Source organism: Armigeres subalbatus, chromosome 1 (assembly GCF_024139115.2).
Source record: "Armigeres subalbatus isolate Guangzhou_Male chromosome 1, GZ_Asu_2, whole genome shotgun sequence".
Taxonomy (NCBI): Eukaryota; Metazoa; Arthropoda; class Insecta; order Diptera; family Culicidae; genus Armigeres; species Armigeres subalbatus.
Genome location: NC_085139.1, coordinates 280,763,124 through 280,780,486, shown reverse-complemented (window position 1 = coordinate 280,780,486; position 17,363 = coordinate 280,763,124). Strand labels below are relative to the sequence as shown.

At 40.4% G+C, this 17,363-nt stretch overlaps 1 protein-coding gene across 1 annotated transcript; it reads right to left on the bottom strand.

Moving 5' to 3' along the window:
* Positions 1-11,659: 11,659 nt before the first annotated feature.
* LOC134214891 (cathepsin B-like) lies at positions 11,660-12,870 on the bottom strand. The gene has a single exon (XM_062694171.1). It carries the CDS (start codon positions 12,831-12,833, stop codon positions 11,679-11,681), a length of 1,155 nt encoding a protein of 384 aa, XP_062550155.1. The 5' UTR covers positions 12,834-12,870; the 3' UTR covers positions 11,660-11,678.
* Between the last annotated feature and the right edge of the window lie 4,493 nt (positions 12,871-17,363).

Sequence of the window (17,363 nt, the reverse complement as noted above, 5' to 3'; positions counted from 1 at the left end):
CATCTATCTCATTTTGTTAGCAAATTTATTAGTTAGCAATACGTAACCGGAACGGAAGCATACTGATTTGCTCAAGGGAAGTAGTAGTGTATTATTAACTATTACTGGGCCTAAAGAAGCATGTTGATTTACTCTACAAATAAAACTATAAACACCATCTGTGGATCGATTCAACTCGTGTTGTTGTTTTTTGGCGCGTTGGGGGCTATAGAGCCTGAATTACTACAATGGAGGTGAAGATCATAGTTTTACTTGACAAAAGGGTTACAATTCTTCTTGTTGCTTAACCGCTTAGCTTATGAGGCACATTTGGGATCTATTGGATTGGGGGAAGGGATTGAGAACTGGAATCATAGTTCGCGTCAGCTGAGGAAAACTTGGTGGCTCCTTTTGCTCCAGGAAATTTGAGTGACCTCTCTGTAGTTCGAACGGGGGGGGGGGGGGTCTGGGCTTGGAATCGGTGGCTCTCCGCGGAAAGGGAGCGACTGGATCGAGTAGTGGGATCGGAGTTATGAATAACAGTGGAACTATTGTCAATAGCGAGAGCCTCTTGGGCTCGGGTAGGAGCTTTTTGAGGATTCCTATCGGCTAGTTGGTCCTTTAAGCGGGTTTGTTTTCCTCAGTTAGGTTTAGCTACTAAGTGTTCCAGCTGCTTTTCTTGTAACCTTTAAATGTATTGCACAGTAATTCGATTATAGAACAGCTACGCAATTCTCTATCCATCTCTCCATCCTTTACAATGTATATGACAATGCAGAGCTCGTTAGGTTTTACGATATGTTTGAAACGATTACTTTAAATTGAAGCTACGCACCACACACCCATCAACAACGATTAGTTGCCAACCTTTCGGAAGCAAGTGTTCCTACCCTAATTTGAGAAGGAAATTGAATACCACACATCCGTACGCCACGAGCGGATTTAAAATTGTGGTTTCTAATGAAAATCTCATATTTTTTTCATGACAATGTCGGACGTTTGGCGCTTTCGTCAGAAGCGTCATTACAAATAGGAAAATGTGTGGCATCAAGTCGACATCATGGGATTCGAAATTACATATGTTTATGGTCTTTGCATATGACCGGAGCCATTTTCGCGGGCGTCCCCAGAGCACTGTTGTGTGCATGCAGCGGCAAAATTACATACAGTCAGAATGGGATTAAATCTTATGCACTAATAAAATTTTATTCTTCAATCACCCTCGCTGGCTGACTGGCTGGCTGACGGCAGCCGTGTATGCGATGCCATTTTGCGGTTGTCGTCGCCGAGGACACTCCGTTTGTCAGATTTTCCGAGTCAGCAGCCTTCAGCAGGAACCTGTGGCACCACCACACCGCGCACCATGGTAGTTTACATGGAAGGTCATATGTGACGAGACGATGGTGTGGTGTGCAGAAATTTAATTAAGTTGGCTCTTTATTGGCGACAAACGTTTTTGGCGGGTGAAACGAGCTCGTAAAAGTGGACGTGTGCTGAAATTTTGTGATTTTAAATTTGAAGCTCTGAATATTCTATAAGCTGAGGATTGGAGGCGGGAAGGTGGGTTGTTAAAACTGAAATATGATGTCGTTGTAGTCATTTATTGCATTACAAATGTTACGAAATCAAATTCAATTCCATTCATTTTTGGAAAATCAAAAATAGTGAATTCTACATTTCATTATCTTTTCTTCATCTTCTTTGTAATGTTTTTATTTGTTTTATTTTAGATTTTTTCTTTATTTTAGATTTGCACCAAATTATCACGAAAGGTTCTTCCATTGAAGTTCTGTCTTGACAATTTACTGCCGTAGGCACCTAATCCGACTTATAAATAAGTAACATTTCTGCACCCCGAACCCTGCTCTTATCAAATTTAATTACTCGACTCTAAACTCTCAATTTAATCCAATTGAAAGTTCTTATGGAAAAAGATACAAACGCTAAAATGTTTTCCAACCGAAGGGCATGGCGTCTGCTGAACAGCAACAACAGCCGCGGTGGCAATTTTTAATGACTCTAATAAGCAATAATTTTTATATCGCTCCAAGCGAAAAATATTAAACCTACTCTAATGAACCTACCTCCGCCAACGACGACGACGACGGAAAAAGGATTAATTTTCTATTTACCCCGCGCGCGCGCCACACCTTCGCCAAAGGAAGCACCACCGCGTCGTCGGCAGCCAAGCCATATGCCCCCGAGGGAAAATGTCAATTCCAAAGGATTTACTCCCCGAAGAAGCTAGGAAGCTACTTTGGTCTTGCTAAGACGCGGAAAAAATCCACCACACCCCGGATGTCGTAACAGCGTTCTCGTCTTCGCACACGGTTGACTGCGTTTAACCCCTTTTGTACTGCTTTTTCGGGTGAGGTGCTGGTACCTTCCCGAAAGCACAGACCATAAAGTGGTATTAGCCGCAGGGACCAGAACCCGGCCAAAAAGCGATTATTATTTACGATTGGCTGCCACTTTTCCATCAAACCAACTCTGCACTACAGCAGTTGACGATGACAAAGACCGCAGTGTTTCTCAAATTTACAAAGATTTGATTATGGCTTTCTTGTTGCGAGGGGCGTCCTCCTACGGCCGTGTCGATGGCAAGCAGAGGGTAGAAAGGGTTAAAGACTGAGTTTCCGAAAATCGTAACCGTGCAAGACAAATGGGACGAGGGTTAGCAAATAGAAGGCAGTTATCGAGCCGTACTGTACTTGGATGATGCTGTGCCTGCTGGCTTGATGGATTCTGAGCATTTCTTGCATAAATTTATAACCATTTTCATAATTTATGGCTACAGTCGGCAGTTTTATGGTTAATAAAAACCAGAGAAACAATTATTGCCCTAAGATGTTCGGAAGGGGTTGAATTTCCGTAGCTTACTAAATCTTTGCGATGATTTTGAATTGAATTGATTAGAACTATGCGAGCAACAACATTGAATGATAATTCGTTAACATTTTAATTCTAACTCAACGAGGCCATCTATTTTAGATCAAACTTCTACACATGATGCATATCCGTACATATGAATGTTTGCCCAAAAAGTTAATTAAACACACTCCTCATAGAGAAACCTATTTTTCCTTCAAACCAACCACTCGTAATTACACTCGTCCGTCTAGTTCTGGTAATAATCTCCACCTCGCACGAATCCTATGCGGATCTGAACTGATTCACAGTGGTCCAGGTAGCATATAAAGCGGTAATAAGTTGTTCAAGCCGAACATAGCAGAGATAGAAAAAAACTTTGTTCTACAAAGTTGCTCCTAACGATGAGGGGCTTTTTGAGGTTCTCATAAAAATTAGGGTGGGCCACATTTGAAAAAAATTAAACATAAAACTTTTTCATTTGCAGAGATACGGCTATACAATGTTCCGCGAAGTTATGATTCAGCCAGATTCCAAGAATTTTGCTAAAAAAATTATTTCTCTAGATCTTAAATTGACTGATTTAGAGCAATTTTTCCAAGTTCACTTAGGGTGACCCTCAAAAAAACAATTTTTTTGCTCTAACTTTTTTGTTTCAAATTTCTCAGCAATGTGATGTTCAGATCATTTTTTGTGCTTTGCAGGGCGCAACTTTTCATGGACTTAGCGTTGCCATATCTCATGCGGATCAAAAGTTATTGAGGTTTTCTTCGAAAACGTTTTCTTCTAACGGCTGTATCTATGAATGGCGCAAACATTTTCTCAATCTGTTTTCTCGACCTTATTCTACTACTTTCAGGCTTCATTTCAGGGTGTTTAAATCGAGGGGATAATTGAAAATAACCCCATATTATTGCAATGAAAAATTACCGTTTTTTTTTTCCATTTTCAAGCACTAATTTGCTATTTTTAAGTGTTTTGCTTCCATGACTTACTTTGTGATATGGCAAACGCCACACCATTTTGTTATAGAGCCTGAGCAGAAGCTAATATCTTGAAAACAGCAGTTCTTATGAACTTGATATGAATAAGAGGTAACATGACAAAAAATAACAAAAATTAATATCCAAAATAAATACTTTAGGCATAAAATTATCAGATATTTTAATACAAAACAAAAAATAATTATGTTTTGCCTTTGATATTGTAATAACAACATATGTTATGCTTTGAATAGTTTGTATATTACTTTTTGTTATTTCATATCTTATACATGTCAGTAATTTTCGCTTTGACACTGAGCCACTATTTGCACGAGGTCTTTGAAAATGCCCAAATTTATGTTCATTAGAATGCTTGCGGCGAGTTTATTAGGGATCCGAGTTAAATTTTTCAGAAAGATGGACCCTCGTTAGTTATGGACGAAATCACTTTTATGGACCCTCGATTTTTGTCAATTCTTGATTCACCAAAACTGTCATAACTCCAACATTTCTCAACCGATCTTATGGATCAGCATATCGTTGGAAAGAGGAAGAGTGTATCCTCAATTTGCAATAATAACAATGGGGCAGCCATATTGGATTTGGTATTGGATTAAAGTTTTGAGCCTTCCAAATAAATTACTGCTGTAGATATGCTCTTCATTTTCAAAATATATTTGGCGTAGAATAGTGTATGAAGTCAATGAACTGATGTCGTAGTCTCATATTGTTTGTATAAATAATGTTCTTTCCTCAGATGGGCCTTAAAAAATAGTTCGGTGAATCGTACATAACTTTTGATAGAAAAAACATACACCTGAGATTTTTGAACACAAAGCTCTATATAAGCTAAGATTTCCATCGATGTGGTGATATTCAAAATCGGTGATTGCAAATCTAGCGGAAAAATAGTTTAAAAAATAAATCCAAGATGGCAGCCAAATCAAATATGTCTGCCCCATTGTTATTATTCCAAATTGAGAATACACTCTTCTTCTTTCCAACGATATGCTGATCCATAAGATCGGTTGAGAAATGTTGGAGTTATGACAGTTTTGGTGAATCAAGAATTGACAAAAATCGAGGGGTCCATAAAAGTGATTTCGTCCATAACTAACGAGGGGTCCATCTTTCTGAAAAATTTAACTCGGATCCCTAATAAACTCGCCGAAAGCATTCTAATGAACATAAATTTGGGCATTTTCAAAGACCTCGTGCAAATAGTGGCTCGGTCTCAGCGAAAATTACTGACATGTATAAGATATGAAATAACAAAAAGTAATATACAAACTATTCAAAGCATAACATATGTTGTTATTACAATATCAAAGGCAAAACATAATTATTTTTTGTTTTGTATTAAAATATCTGATAATTTTATGCCTAAAGTATTTATTTTGGATATTAATTTTTGTTATTATTTTTTGTCATGTTACCTCTTATTCATATCAAGTTCATAAGAACTGCTATTTTCAAGATATTAGCTTCTGCTCAGGCTCTATAACAAAATGGTGTGGTGTTTGCCATAGCACAAAGTAAGTCATGGAAGCAAAACACTTAAAAATAGCAAATTAGTGCTTGAAAATGGAAAAAAACGGTAATTTTTCATTGCAATAATATGGGGTTATTTTCAATTATCCCCTCGATTTAAACACCCTGAAATGAAGCCTGAAAGTAGTAGAATAAGGTCGAGAAACAGATTGAATAAATGTTTGCGTCAATCATACATACAGCCGTTAGACAAAATGTGTTTTTCGAGGAAAAACTTGAATAACCTTTAATCCGCATGAGATATAGAAACAATCCATTAAAAGTTGCGCCCTGCAAAGCTCTAAAAGTGACCTGAACACCACGTTGCTGAGAAATTTGAAACAGAAAAGTTAGAGCAAAAAAACTGTTTTTTTGAGGGTCACCCTAAGTGAACTTGGGAAAATTGCTCTAAATCAGTCAATTTAAGAGCTAGAGAAATAATTTTTTTAGCAAAATTCTTGGAATCTGGCTGAATCATAACTTCGCGGAACATTGTATAGCCGTATCTCTGCAAATGAAAAAGTTTTATATTTAATTTTTTTCAAATGTGGCCCACCCTAATTTTTATGAAAACCTCAAAAAACCCCTCATCGTTAGGAGCAACTTTGTAGAACAAAGTTTTTTTCTATCTCTGCTATGTGGATTGGTCATTCATATAGTTCCTTCCTATCGACCGGTGTGTATGCTCGGTGATTATCTCCGACTGTGTGCGTCCCTTGGGATGCTTTACTCTGTCATTAGGAGGAACCCTTTTCTATTCGGTCCAGTCCGGTGTCGTTAATGAAAAGGTCCTGGTCAAGTCACGGTGGCCCAGAGTCCATCAACGCCGTCACCGTCTTCTAAAGTAAACACAAACCATAGAACTGGACGGGCGCCATCAACTTCAACGTTACTGTTGTGTGCCTAATCTCTTCCGTAGTATTATCTTTGGGATTGGTTGCAATCGAAATGAAGTTAGTCGGAGAGACACACAAGTGGAAGTGTCGAATGTTTGCATTGTGGATTATCTGCATCGAATACGGTGTCATGTTCCGATTTCAATGCAAGGAAGCGTGTGCTAAAATAGGTTCGAGGATTTTGCGAAAATAGCTGGAATGTCCAGTCCGACTTGAATTAATTAGAGCAAAAAACGTATTCCCATTCAAATGCGAACAAAGAGCGGGTCGGTAAATATTGACTGTTGCATACGTGCGAGTGGGCCTTAATTATCTTTTAACACTCAAGTCCACAAAACCAATGTTTGCTAACACAGATAACGTCCTGCTCATACACATTTTTTAGTCCGGATCTTAGCTCTATTATCGAACTAAAATTTTTGGATAAAAATAAATGCCCGACGATAAGTTATTTAATTTTTCTAAATCTCGAACATGAAACTTTTTTTTGTCTTTATCAGCTCGTCTCGTAGACATGATTTCACAGGACTTGAAAGTAAAACAAAAAATAAACAAATGAAGAGAAATAAATTTCGAAAGACGAAAGGTGGGACGGAAAGGTAAAATGCCGAAAAAACAAGAAAGTTAGAAGACAAATTAAGGGAAAGACGAGCACAAAAGGAGAAAAGAGAATAGAAAATCGAATTTTAGTATTCCTCCGGACCTACCAGGAACAATTTTCAACAAACCATTCTTGGCGGCAAAGCTAACCTTTGGGCTGTCAGGAGCCGCAGGGAAACGCCCGGACCAGGTGATGTGGGGTATCCGATGATGAAGCAGCTGTCTCTTTCAGCTAAAGCCACCTTCATGAAACCAATCAACAAAGAATGATGTAGCCAGACTTTTACGGAGGATGGGCGGAAGAGAATTTTGAGAAGAGAAGTCCTTGGCCGGAAGCCGTCTAGTTTCCGACCGAATACGTTAACCTCCTGTAAATCTAAGGTTGTGGAGAGGATGGTTAACCGTCGTCTACACGAGGAGCTAGAGAAGCACGGGAGATTCGAGTATCGACAACATACTTTCCGACCGGGCTATGGAGTTAGCTCATGCTTAGCCGGAGAGGACATTCTTCGAAACACTTCCGAGGAAAAAAATCACACAAACTTTGACTCCTTAAATGGGACTTCATCTAAATTTTCCGTTGTTTTGTCTACGACCGCTCCTACCGAGATCCTTTCGTGAGGAATCAAGGCCGGGTACGAATTCCTAGAGGAACTTCCAAAGGACTTTCTAGAGGATCTTCCAGGTGAGTTTCCGGAGGAATTTCTGGAGGAGTTTGCGGAGAAATTCCGGAGAATTTTGGTTCAGCCCCACACCGATGGTTTAGTCCATCGAATGGGAACTGGAGTACGGGTCTCCGGGAGTAATTTGGCCGTCTCCGAAAACCTGTCTATGCAATGTAACGATTTCTATGGTTTTCTCCCAATCACCCCTGGATTCAAAGTGTTCTTGCCAGCTTGAACTTCGCTTGGATCCCAGTACACTGTGTAGTACCGGGTAACGTGACGGCTGATCTGCTGGCTGGAGTTGGACAACAAAGTCAGCGTTTAACTTCCTCAGACGCCCCGGCTAAAGCCGAATTGTGGATCAGAAAGGTCCACAGCTAGGGCTCAAGTATTAATGGATGGCATTCAACACAACGCCGCTAATGAAAATCAGTGGATCCATAAAACCATTGCGCGACTTCCCAACCATAAAGTGCAGCAAATTGTTCCTCGCCTTCGTACCGGACACACACGTTTCTCGCACAACTTTGAAGGAATTTTTTTCGGGACTATGCGCGTTTTTGCGGGCTCTCAACTCCGTGGAATATGTAATCTGTTGGTGCCCACTGTACGAAGGCAAAAGAACAAACATCAAAATCTCCACTTGCATCCGTGACGCCTTAGCCAATGACGCTGACACTAAAGCAGCTCGCATCTGTCTCAAAGGAAAAAAGGTTGTTCTCTGTACAAGAGCCCAGGAGCCTCAACTCGGATGTAAGTACAACCTCCGCAGGCAAACGGGTTTTTTGAAGTGCCTCTTGCTTGGGCCCTATGCTGTGCAGGCCCCCGATATGCTTTTCTGTCGCTGCTTTTATGATTCCTGTCCCGATTTAGACCAGTGAAGAAGTGGCCGAGTACCATAATTTACGTTAATAAAATTTAAATAAAACTTCAAGACCAGCTACGCAGATTGAAACAAGATGTTTATTTATTCGACGTTTTGACGCGGGGATGGTTTCTTCATCAGGGGAAAAATACCGTGTCCCTGATGAAGACACCATCCCCGTGTCGGAACGTCGGATAAATAAATATTTTCGTGGAAGGACCGTTTGGACGAATACCGTTTGCCGGAATGCCATTTGGCCGAAGGCCACTAGGCCAAATGTTGTTTGGCCGATTATACCATTTGGCCGAACAGACTGTTAGGCCGAAAGTCATATGGGGGCATGCCCAGATTTAGGGGGGATAGTTACGCATAGGACAATTGGCCGAATAGGGCATTTGGCCGAATCTGACATTTGGTCGACTGGCACATTTGGTCGGATGGGATATTTGGCCGAATAGGACAATTAACCGAATGGGACATTTGGTCATTTGGGCATTTGGTCAAATACGACATTCGACCGAATAGACCGTTTGGCCAAATCGGACAATGGATCAACTGGGACATTTGGTCGGATGGGACATTGTGCCGAATTTGTCATTTGAACGAACATGTCATTTGGCCGAGCGGGACATTTGGACGATTAGGTGATTTGAAAAATAAAAACCCAGATTAATCCACCTAGCGGTGATGGTGCCTTTCTCGACCTTCGTAAAATGTGTGTGCTTGAAAAAAGATGAGCTAGTGGCTAGGAGTAAAAAAGACAAATTTCTTTGTCCGTTCTATGAAAATCAGATTATTTATGGCAAAGATATTGTAGATCCAGTTGAAAACCGAAAATCATATTTTGTCCCATTTCCGGATGTCGCAACTGCATCGCGAGTGGTGCCCGACTATGGCACAGTTGCGCACTACTCGCGATGCAGTTGCAACATCCGGAAATGCGGGAAATGCGATTTCGCGGGACCTCGGTTCGGTTTTCAGCTTGATCTACAATATGCTAATAAGAATTTCGACATTTTTGTTTCCTTTTCCAATCTATTTGACGTACATAACCCTGTTTTATTTCACCCAGTCATATATTTTAAGGATATCACTTTTGGATGTTAGTTGAACTGAAGCTCCGACTACACAAAAAGAAAACGAAAATGTCATTCCCATCACGCGAGCGGAGGGCAACATTTGATATGATATAAATCTCATGACCGTCTTTCTGCCAAACTCCCATATGAAGTGGGAGAGACAGAGACATCATCTCAGTTCGTCGAGCTGAATCGATTGGTATATAACACTATGGGTCTCCAGGCCTTCTGTAAAAGTTTGGTTTTTGGAGCGAACATACAGCCTTTTCGTATAAAAAGGCTAAAATGGTGTTTCGGCCATAACTTCCGATCCCATAGTCCGATCTAGCCAATTTTCAATAGGAAACAATGGGACAGGATTCTGCGTCGAATGCAACTTGTTTCGTGTGAATCGATTAAGGTTAGGTGTCCGAAAAATAGGTGACATTTTTTGTGACTTTTATGAAAAAAGGTTACTTCCAATCCCATAGTCCGACCTGTCCAATTTTCAATAGGAAACAATGGGAAAGGATTTTGCGTCGAATGCAATTTGTTGCGAGCAAATCGGTTGAGAATAAGTGCTTGAAAAATGAGTGACATTTTTTACGCAATATTTTCGTATGAATTTGTATTTTGACCATAACTCTCGATCCCATAGTCCGATCTGGCCAATTTCAAATAGGAAATAATGGGACAGGATTCTGCGTCGAATGCAACTTGTTGCGAGCAAATAGGTTGAGGATAAGTGCCCGAAAAATGAGTGACATTTTTTACACGATTTTTTCGTATGATTTTGTGTTTTGGCCATAACTTTTGATCCCATAGTCCGATCGGGCCAATTTCAAATAGAAAACAATGGGACAGGATTCTGCGTCGAATGCAACTTGTTGCGAGCAAATCGGTTGAGGATAAGTGCCCGAAAAATAAGTGACATTTTTTACACGATTTTTTCGCATGATTTTGTGTTTTGGCCATAACTTTTGATTCCATAGTCTGATCTGGCCAATTTCAAATAGGAAACAATGGGACAGGATTCTGCGTCGAATGCAACTTGTTGCGAGCAAATCGGTTGAGGATAAGTGCCCGAAAAATGAGTGACATTTTTTACGCGATTTTTTCAAATGAATTTGTATTTTGGCCATAACTCTCGATCCCATAGTCCGATCTGGCCAATTTCAAATAGGAAACAATGGGACAGGATTCTGCGTCGAATGCAACTTGTTGCGAGCAAATCGGTTGAGGATAAGTGCCCGAAAAATGAGTGACATTTTGTTGAGTAGTTTTGCGCACACACACACACACACACACACACACATACACACACACACACACACACACACACACACACACACACACACACACACACACACACACACACACACACACAGACATCACCTCGATTCGTCGAACTGAGTCGATTGGTATATAACACTATGGGTCTCCGGGCCTTCTATAAAAAGTTTGTTTTTGGAGCGATCATATAGCCTTTACCGTATACTTAGTATACGAGAAAGGCAAAAAAATGTGAAAAGTGAGACGTCTCCCTTCTCACTACTTATTTCCTGTTTTTCATTTGAAAAATGAGTAGAAAAAGTGTGAAGTGAGACGTCTCACTACTCTCTTCTCACTTTTCATTTTTCGCAGTGAGCAATGAGAAATGAGGAATGAGATGTGAGACGTCTTACTTCTATCTTCGCACTTTTCACTTTTTACAGCGAGAAGTTAGAAATAAGGAGTGAGATGTCTTGCTACTCACTTCTCATTTCTCACTGCTGACTGTGAAAAGTAAGTAGTACAAAGTGACAAGTGAGACGTCTCACTACAGTGAGAAGTGAGAAATGAGGTGTGAGAAATGAGGGGTGGAAAGTGAGACGTCTCACTTCTCACTATCTATTTTCCATTTCTTACTATGAAAAATGAGATGTGAGTAGTGAGACACTTCTCACTTCGCACTTCTCACTTTCCACAGTGAAAATGGAAAATAAGTAGTGAGAAGTGAGACGTTTCACTTTTCACAACTCATTTCACATTAGAAATAAGTTGAGGAAACGACAATAACTTACAGGAAAATGTTAGATAAACACTTTTTTTTTTTAATTTTGAAAAAAAAATCGAGCGTTTTTCTAGGGGACTTTTCACAATTATTATTTTAATCAGGATTCAAAATCATTTCCACATTGTATCAAGATATAAGAATTGTTTTATTCCATTCTTTCACAATCTTTCGCCATCCTTCAGTTATAACCATAACCGGCGTAGTACTCGCCAGCTTCACCCTGTCTGTGGTAGTTCGGCAACCCAGCGTGAACGTTCTCCTCGATACCGCAGTGGTTCTCGCCACGCACCATCCGGAAGAATCCTTTCTCGCCCCACTCGCGACCCCACGAGTTTGCCACCAACCAGTACTTGACTCCGAACTCCTCGCCCCATCCCATCAGCTTTACGGCATGACCTCCGGACATGGGTCCCCACACGTGCCGATATACTCCGCTCTTGTAGGCATTGAAATCCAAATAGGTGTAGAAAGCGGCCTGCACCGGTCCATTGACGTAGATCTCCTCCATGATCTTACGCTCGTCATTGGGAACCGAGTACGCCACACGTCCGTAGTGACGATCCTGCCACACGTCGGTCACATTGTAACCGGTTTGGCACTTCTTAGAGCACTTGGGAGCATCCTCATCCTCGCCGGGTACGCGGCACTCACCAATCGGATAGGAATGACAACCCTGACGTGAGTTCAAGGGACCTCCTGAAGACAGACCCTTTTCGACCCAGAATTGCCATGCTGGTCCGAGAGTACCCCCGCGGCAACCCTGCCCGCAGGAATGGCAGCACGACATCAGATCGAAAGCTCCGAACGAGAACTGCTCCTTGCCCTTGGAACGGACACACCAACGATCGGTCATCGCCGATGCAGCCGAGATGGCCCAGCACGATCCGCAGCAACCTTGATCGCGAACTTCGTTCAAACTTGGACACTCTGGCCACTTCTGACGGGCATCAAAAGTTTCCGGTAGATCCAAATCCTCCAGATCGGCCAAGATTCCGAGCGGTAGCTTGGTGCGCTCCAGATCAGCCATGTTGACTCCTGAGCGGTACCCCGCCGGTGCTTTCGGGTTGCTTCCCGCTTTCCACGTCTTCGTCAAGTGGCTGAATTTGGAGGCCAGCATGGCGGTGGTTTGGTACTTGGCACCGAAGTACGACTGATTGCGGCGCCCCATGTTGTACTGATCGCCTGCATATTGCGATCCGGAGTATTCTCCGGAATATTGAGTGTCTTGACTGCGGGCCGAGTTTCGGTTTGAAGATAGCTTCGGGGCGGCGTAGTCGTAGCCTTGGGCCAAAGCGGCCTGGCAGCAGGCCAGCACCAATATGAAGCGGAACATCTCTCCGGGAAGGTTCGCGCCGTGCACCTTGAATCAAGGGAGCAGTGCAACTTGTTGATTATCGGTTTGATGAAGACTATTTATAATGGGAAAATAATAGATTGTGAGTGCTTTGAACCAGCATTTTCCTTATCAGATGTGATGTGAGATGGAATCATAACATTTGATAAGATCACGCTGATCTGCTGTTGTAGTTTTGCGCTTTGTCTACTGTGAAGAATCTGCTTGTTTGTATTATAACATCTTTTAATGAATCAGCACCTTCATTCCATAAAGAAAAGTGATAACATTTGTGTAGCGTTCCCTTCCAATGCGTGCCATAGTTCATAATATTATGTTATTTGTCGTAGGTCGGGTAATGTATTCACTGGTGTACTCTATAGAGTACAGATATAACGTGAAGCTGTCATTTTTTAGTTTTATAATCAACGCTCCCCAATTGATTATGAAATTAAGGTTCTGATTGATTGATCTCACGATTAAATAATAAATTCATGGATATTTGATAAGTGGCTTACTATAGTGCTGCCTATTCCCGAAACGCTCCGTGAAAACTTTTTTCGTTATAGTATACGGGATCAGTATAGGTACTTTTATCTAAAGAAAAACCAACATAGTTATATACGTTTTGACTGGCTTGGATTTGCTATCGGAAAAGCGATAGTAAACAGGCCCACACAAATCTACTTTGGTACTCAAGACGGGCTTCTTTGGCGAGACACGTTTGACTGGTAAGTCCTCCATGATTTAACACTACAAGTACCGAGCCAAGATTTGTAACGTAAAGTATCAAGGTCGCAAAAAACGTGGAACGGCAGCTTCGAGCATCCAGATCTCTTGATGTTTTTCACAGAACAGATTGCATTTTTATTTAATGGTTACTGAAAACCAGGCGGATAGTTCCGTTCCCCGTTTTTTGCAGTCTGTTTGTGGCTATCCAGTATGTTGCATGCAAGTCGTACCACACTGCATTTGGATGAATCATAGTTCGGTCATGAAATATGAGGATTTTTTTTTTTATTTCAAGGAATATCCGGAAACTAAACAAAACCGAACTCGTTTCTAAAAGTATGCCGGTCTTAGATGTTTCATACAATGATCGTGACGAAGCCAGGCAGCGCTTTGAATATTGTCAATTTCCGCGTTATATATGCAATGGATCCTTATTTGGCCGTACAGAACATTTTTTAAATGACTACAATACAATAGCTAGCTAGCAACCGAAAAAAAAGAATAAAATCTTTATAAATTGAAATTGTGGAAAGTAGGTACAAAATTGGTTCATCATGCAATTTTGTATTGCTTATAGAATCAATAAGCTAAAAAATATTGGAAAATAATTTTTTATTCCGGTACCAGCATTACGTTGCAAGGCACGGCTAACGTGCGGTATGATGCGCGACTACAAAGCAAGACTATCCTGAAGGGTTCTTTGCCCGGTCCGGTCTTGGAAATTTTCTCGGGCATAAAAGTATGTTCGTGCTAGACTCATGATATAAGAATGAAAAATGGTAGCTTGGCTTGAAAACCTCGCAGTTAATAACTGGGGAAGTGCTGATCGACTATTCAACTCTGAAGAGAATTTTAGAAAAATAGGTAAAAGTAAAAATGTATAATAAGCTGGCATATAGATCACATCATCTCATATTTCTCTGAAGGGTTGTTCACCTCGGGCCACAATAGTATCCAAAAGATCCTTTCTGGTGGCTCATTTCATGAGCAGAGAATCAAACTTTGTAATTGATGTCATCGTAACGTTGCATTTAGTAACATCACATGAATGAAGCGTGAGTGTAATATGTAATGTAACTCTGAGTTATTTCTGAAGGCCCAGTGAGGGGTTCCTTCTGGAATTCTGCGGATTTTATTATTCACTAGCAGACCCGACGAACTTCGTTTCGCCTAAAGTTGATTTATTCTCTGATTAGTTTTCGAGTTATGCAGAAATTTCTGTTTCATTTGTATGGGAGCCCCCCTTTCCAAAAGGGGGAGGGGTCTCGAACCATCGTAAGAACCTTCCCCGGCCCCAAAAACCTCTGCATACACATTTTCAGGCCGATCAGTTTAGTAGTTTCGGAGTCTATAAGGTTCAGACAGACAGAAATTCATTTTTATGTATATAGAAGAAGAAGATTCTGAAGAAGAGAAATTCCTGGAGTAACTCCAGAAAAAAAATCTGGAGGAGCTCCAAGATAAGTTGAATTCCTGCGGGATTCCTGGATGAATTCTGAATGAACTTCTGGACTAATTCGGAATGAATTCCTGGAAGAATTCAGAATGAATTATTAAAGGAATACAGAATAAATTCTTGGGGGAGTTCAGAATAAATTCCTCGAGGAGTTCAGTTTCTTAGAAAATTCTTCTTGGAGCTCCTCCAGAAATTACTCTTGGAGTTCCTCCAGGATTTTCTTCTGGAGCTCTTCCAGAAATTACTCCTGTTGTTCTTCCAAATACTCTCCTTTGATTTTTCAGGAGCTCTTCCAGGATTTCCTTCTGAAGTTCTTCAGGGTTTCTTGTTGGAGTTCCTTAAGAAATTCCTCCTGTAGCTCTTCCTAAATTCCTCCAACATTTCCGTAAGAATTTCAGAGAATCCCGCCTATATATTGCATGAGAGAAATTCCAAAGAGTATTCCTCCGTTGGACAGGCCTATAAGACAGACAGATCGTAAAGCCATCGCATGCAAGAGTTACATTCGCAGTCAGTTAATTCACGAGATGAGTCGCGAGTGCAAGCAATGTAAACATGATGGGTGATTCATATGTGCGATGCGGAATTGCACAACTTATAACAACTTTAGATATAAATAACAACTGTTGATTAAATTTAGCAACTGCCTCTAGTTTCGAGTGAATATTTTGTCAAATTTATTACAGATATGTTTCATTATTTTGGTTTGTTATTATTTTCTGTTATTTTTTTATTTTTATTAATGTGTTTTTAAATAATTCTCTGTTATTTTAACTACTAATTGGAAACAACTTGTAATAGAATCTGTTAGAAAAAGGTACATGACTAAATAACACTACCTGTTACAAATCGGTATTTATTCTGAGGAGGAAATGCCAATGCCAAGCGAAATCACGATAAAATCCGACGCCTACGATTTCTAGACCTTCAGAAGGGATTAGTGGAGGAACTTCAAATGAATTCATGGAGTAACTGAAGCAATTACAGGAAAAAAAAAATCCTGGAGCAACTTCAGGAGGAAATCAAGCAGGATTTTCTTGTTGTAGTTCAGCATAGATTCCTAGAAGAGCTTCAAGAGATATCCCAAATGGCCTCGCGGAGAAATTTCTGATGCAACCAAAGAAGGAATCACTAGAGGAGTTCCAGGAAGATTTTCTGAAGGAACTACAAAAAATCTCTGGGTGGAGTTATTGTAGGAGGAATCCAGGAGGAATTTCTGATGGAATTCGAGAAGGAATTCTTGGAGGAATTTCATTACACATTTTTGGAAGAATTTCAGGTTAAAATTGTGTAGGAACTCGAGGAGGAATTGCTATAGGCTTCTCAGGGGGAACTCCTAACTTAAGAAGAAAGTTTTCGCAGAATTTTTGGAATTTCTGGCGGAACTTCAGGAGATATTCTTCCAGGAACTGCAGAATGATTTCTGGAGATACTCTCTTATATCTCTTGTATAGTCACTTGAGGAACTCCAGGAACTCAAATTCATGGAAGATCTGCAGGAATAATTCCTGTAGGGTTGGAGAAACTCTAGGATGGAAACTGGGATGGCTTCAGGTTGAGTTCTTAAACGAGCTTCATTAAGATTTTCTGAACGATCTCAAGGAGGTATTAAATGAGGATTCCCAAATTCCTAAGTTCCTAAGTAAATTCCTCAACTCATAAACTCCCAAATTCATAAATTCCTAAATCCATAACCTCCCAAATTCCTATGATTGTAAAATCCCAAATTCATAAATTCTTAAATTGCTGAATTTCTAAGTTCCCAAATTCTTAAAATCATAAATTCTTTAATAGCTAATTTCGTAAATTGAAAAATTCCTATGTATCTAAATGTCTAAAATCGTGTGAATTACCATGTTACCGAATTCCTGAATTCCTAAATAGTCAAATCCATGAACTCCTAAATTCAGAGATTCCTGAATTACCAAGTTCCCAATTTTCTGTGTTTCTAAACTCCTAAATTATTAATTTCCCGATTTCCGAAATTCCTGAATTCCCTAATTCCTAGATTCCTAAATTCCTAATTTGAAACTGATTTCACGATCGTGACTTCGACGAATTTGTTTATCGGCTATGGCAGGCCTGCCTTGGCATACTCGTTTCTATAACACTAACAAAGCCGCCCAATATCGGAGCTTTAGGCAAGGTTAGATTCACGCTTCGATTGTGTGCTATTCAATAGATGGTTTCTATGCCTCCCATTCACATTCTGTCGCTTCATGCTTGTTCGCACCTTGGCAAACGGTTTTGAATCTGTTCATTTTCAAATATTTTAATTATTGGAGCGATTAATTAAGATGCGGTTTTCGCTGAGTGAAAGCTTTTGAGTATTCCTTTTAGCT

Excerpts from the sequence above, each read along its gene's own strand:
- LOC134214891 (XM_062694171.1), bottom strand. The coding sequence starts at position 12,833 with ATGTTCCGCTTCATATTGGTGCTGGCCTGCTGCCAGGCCGCTTTGGCC.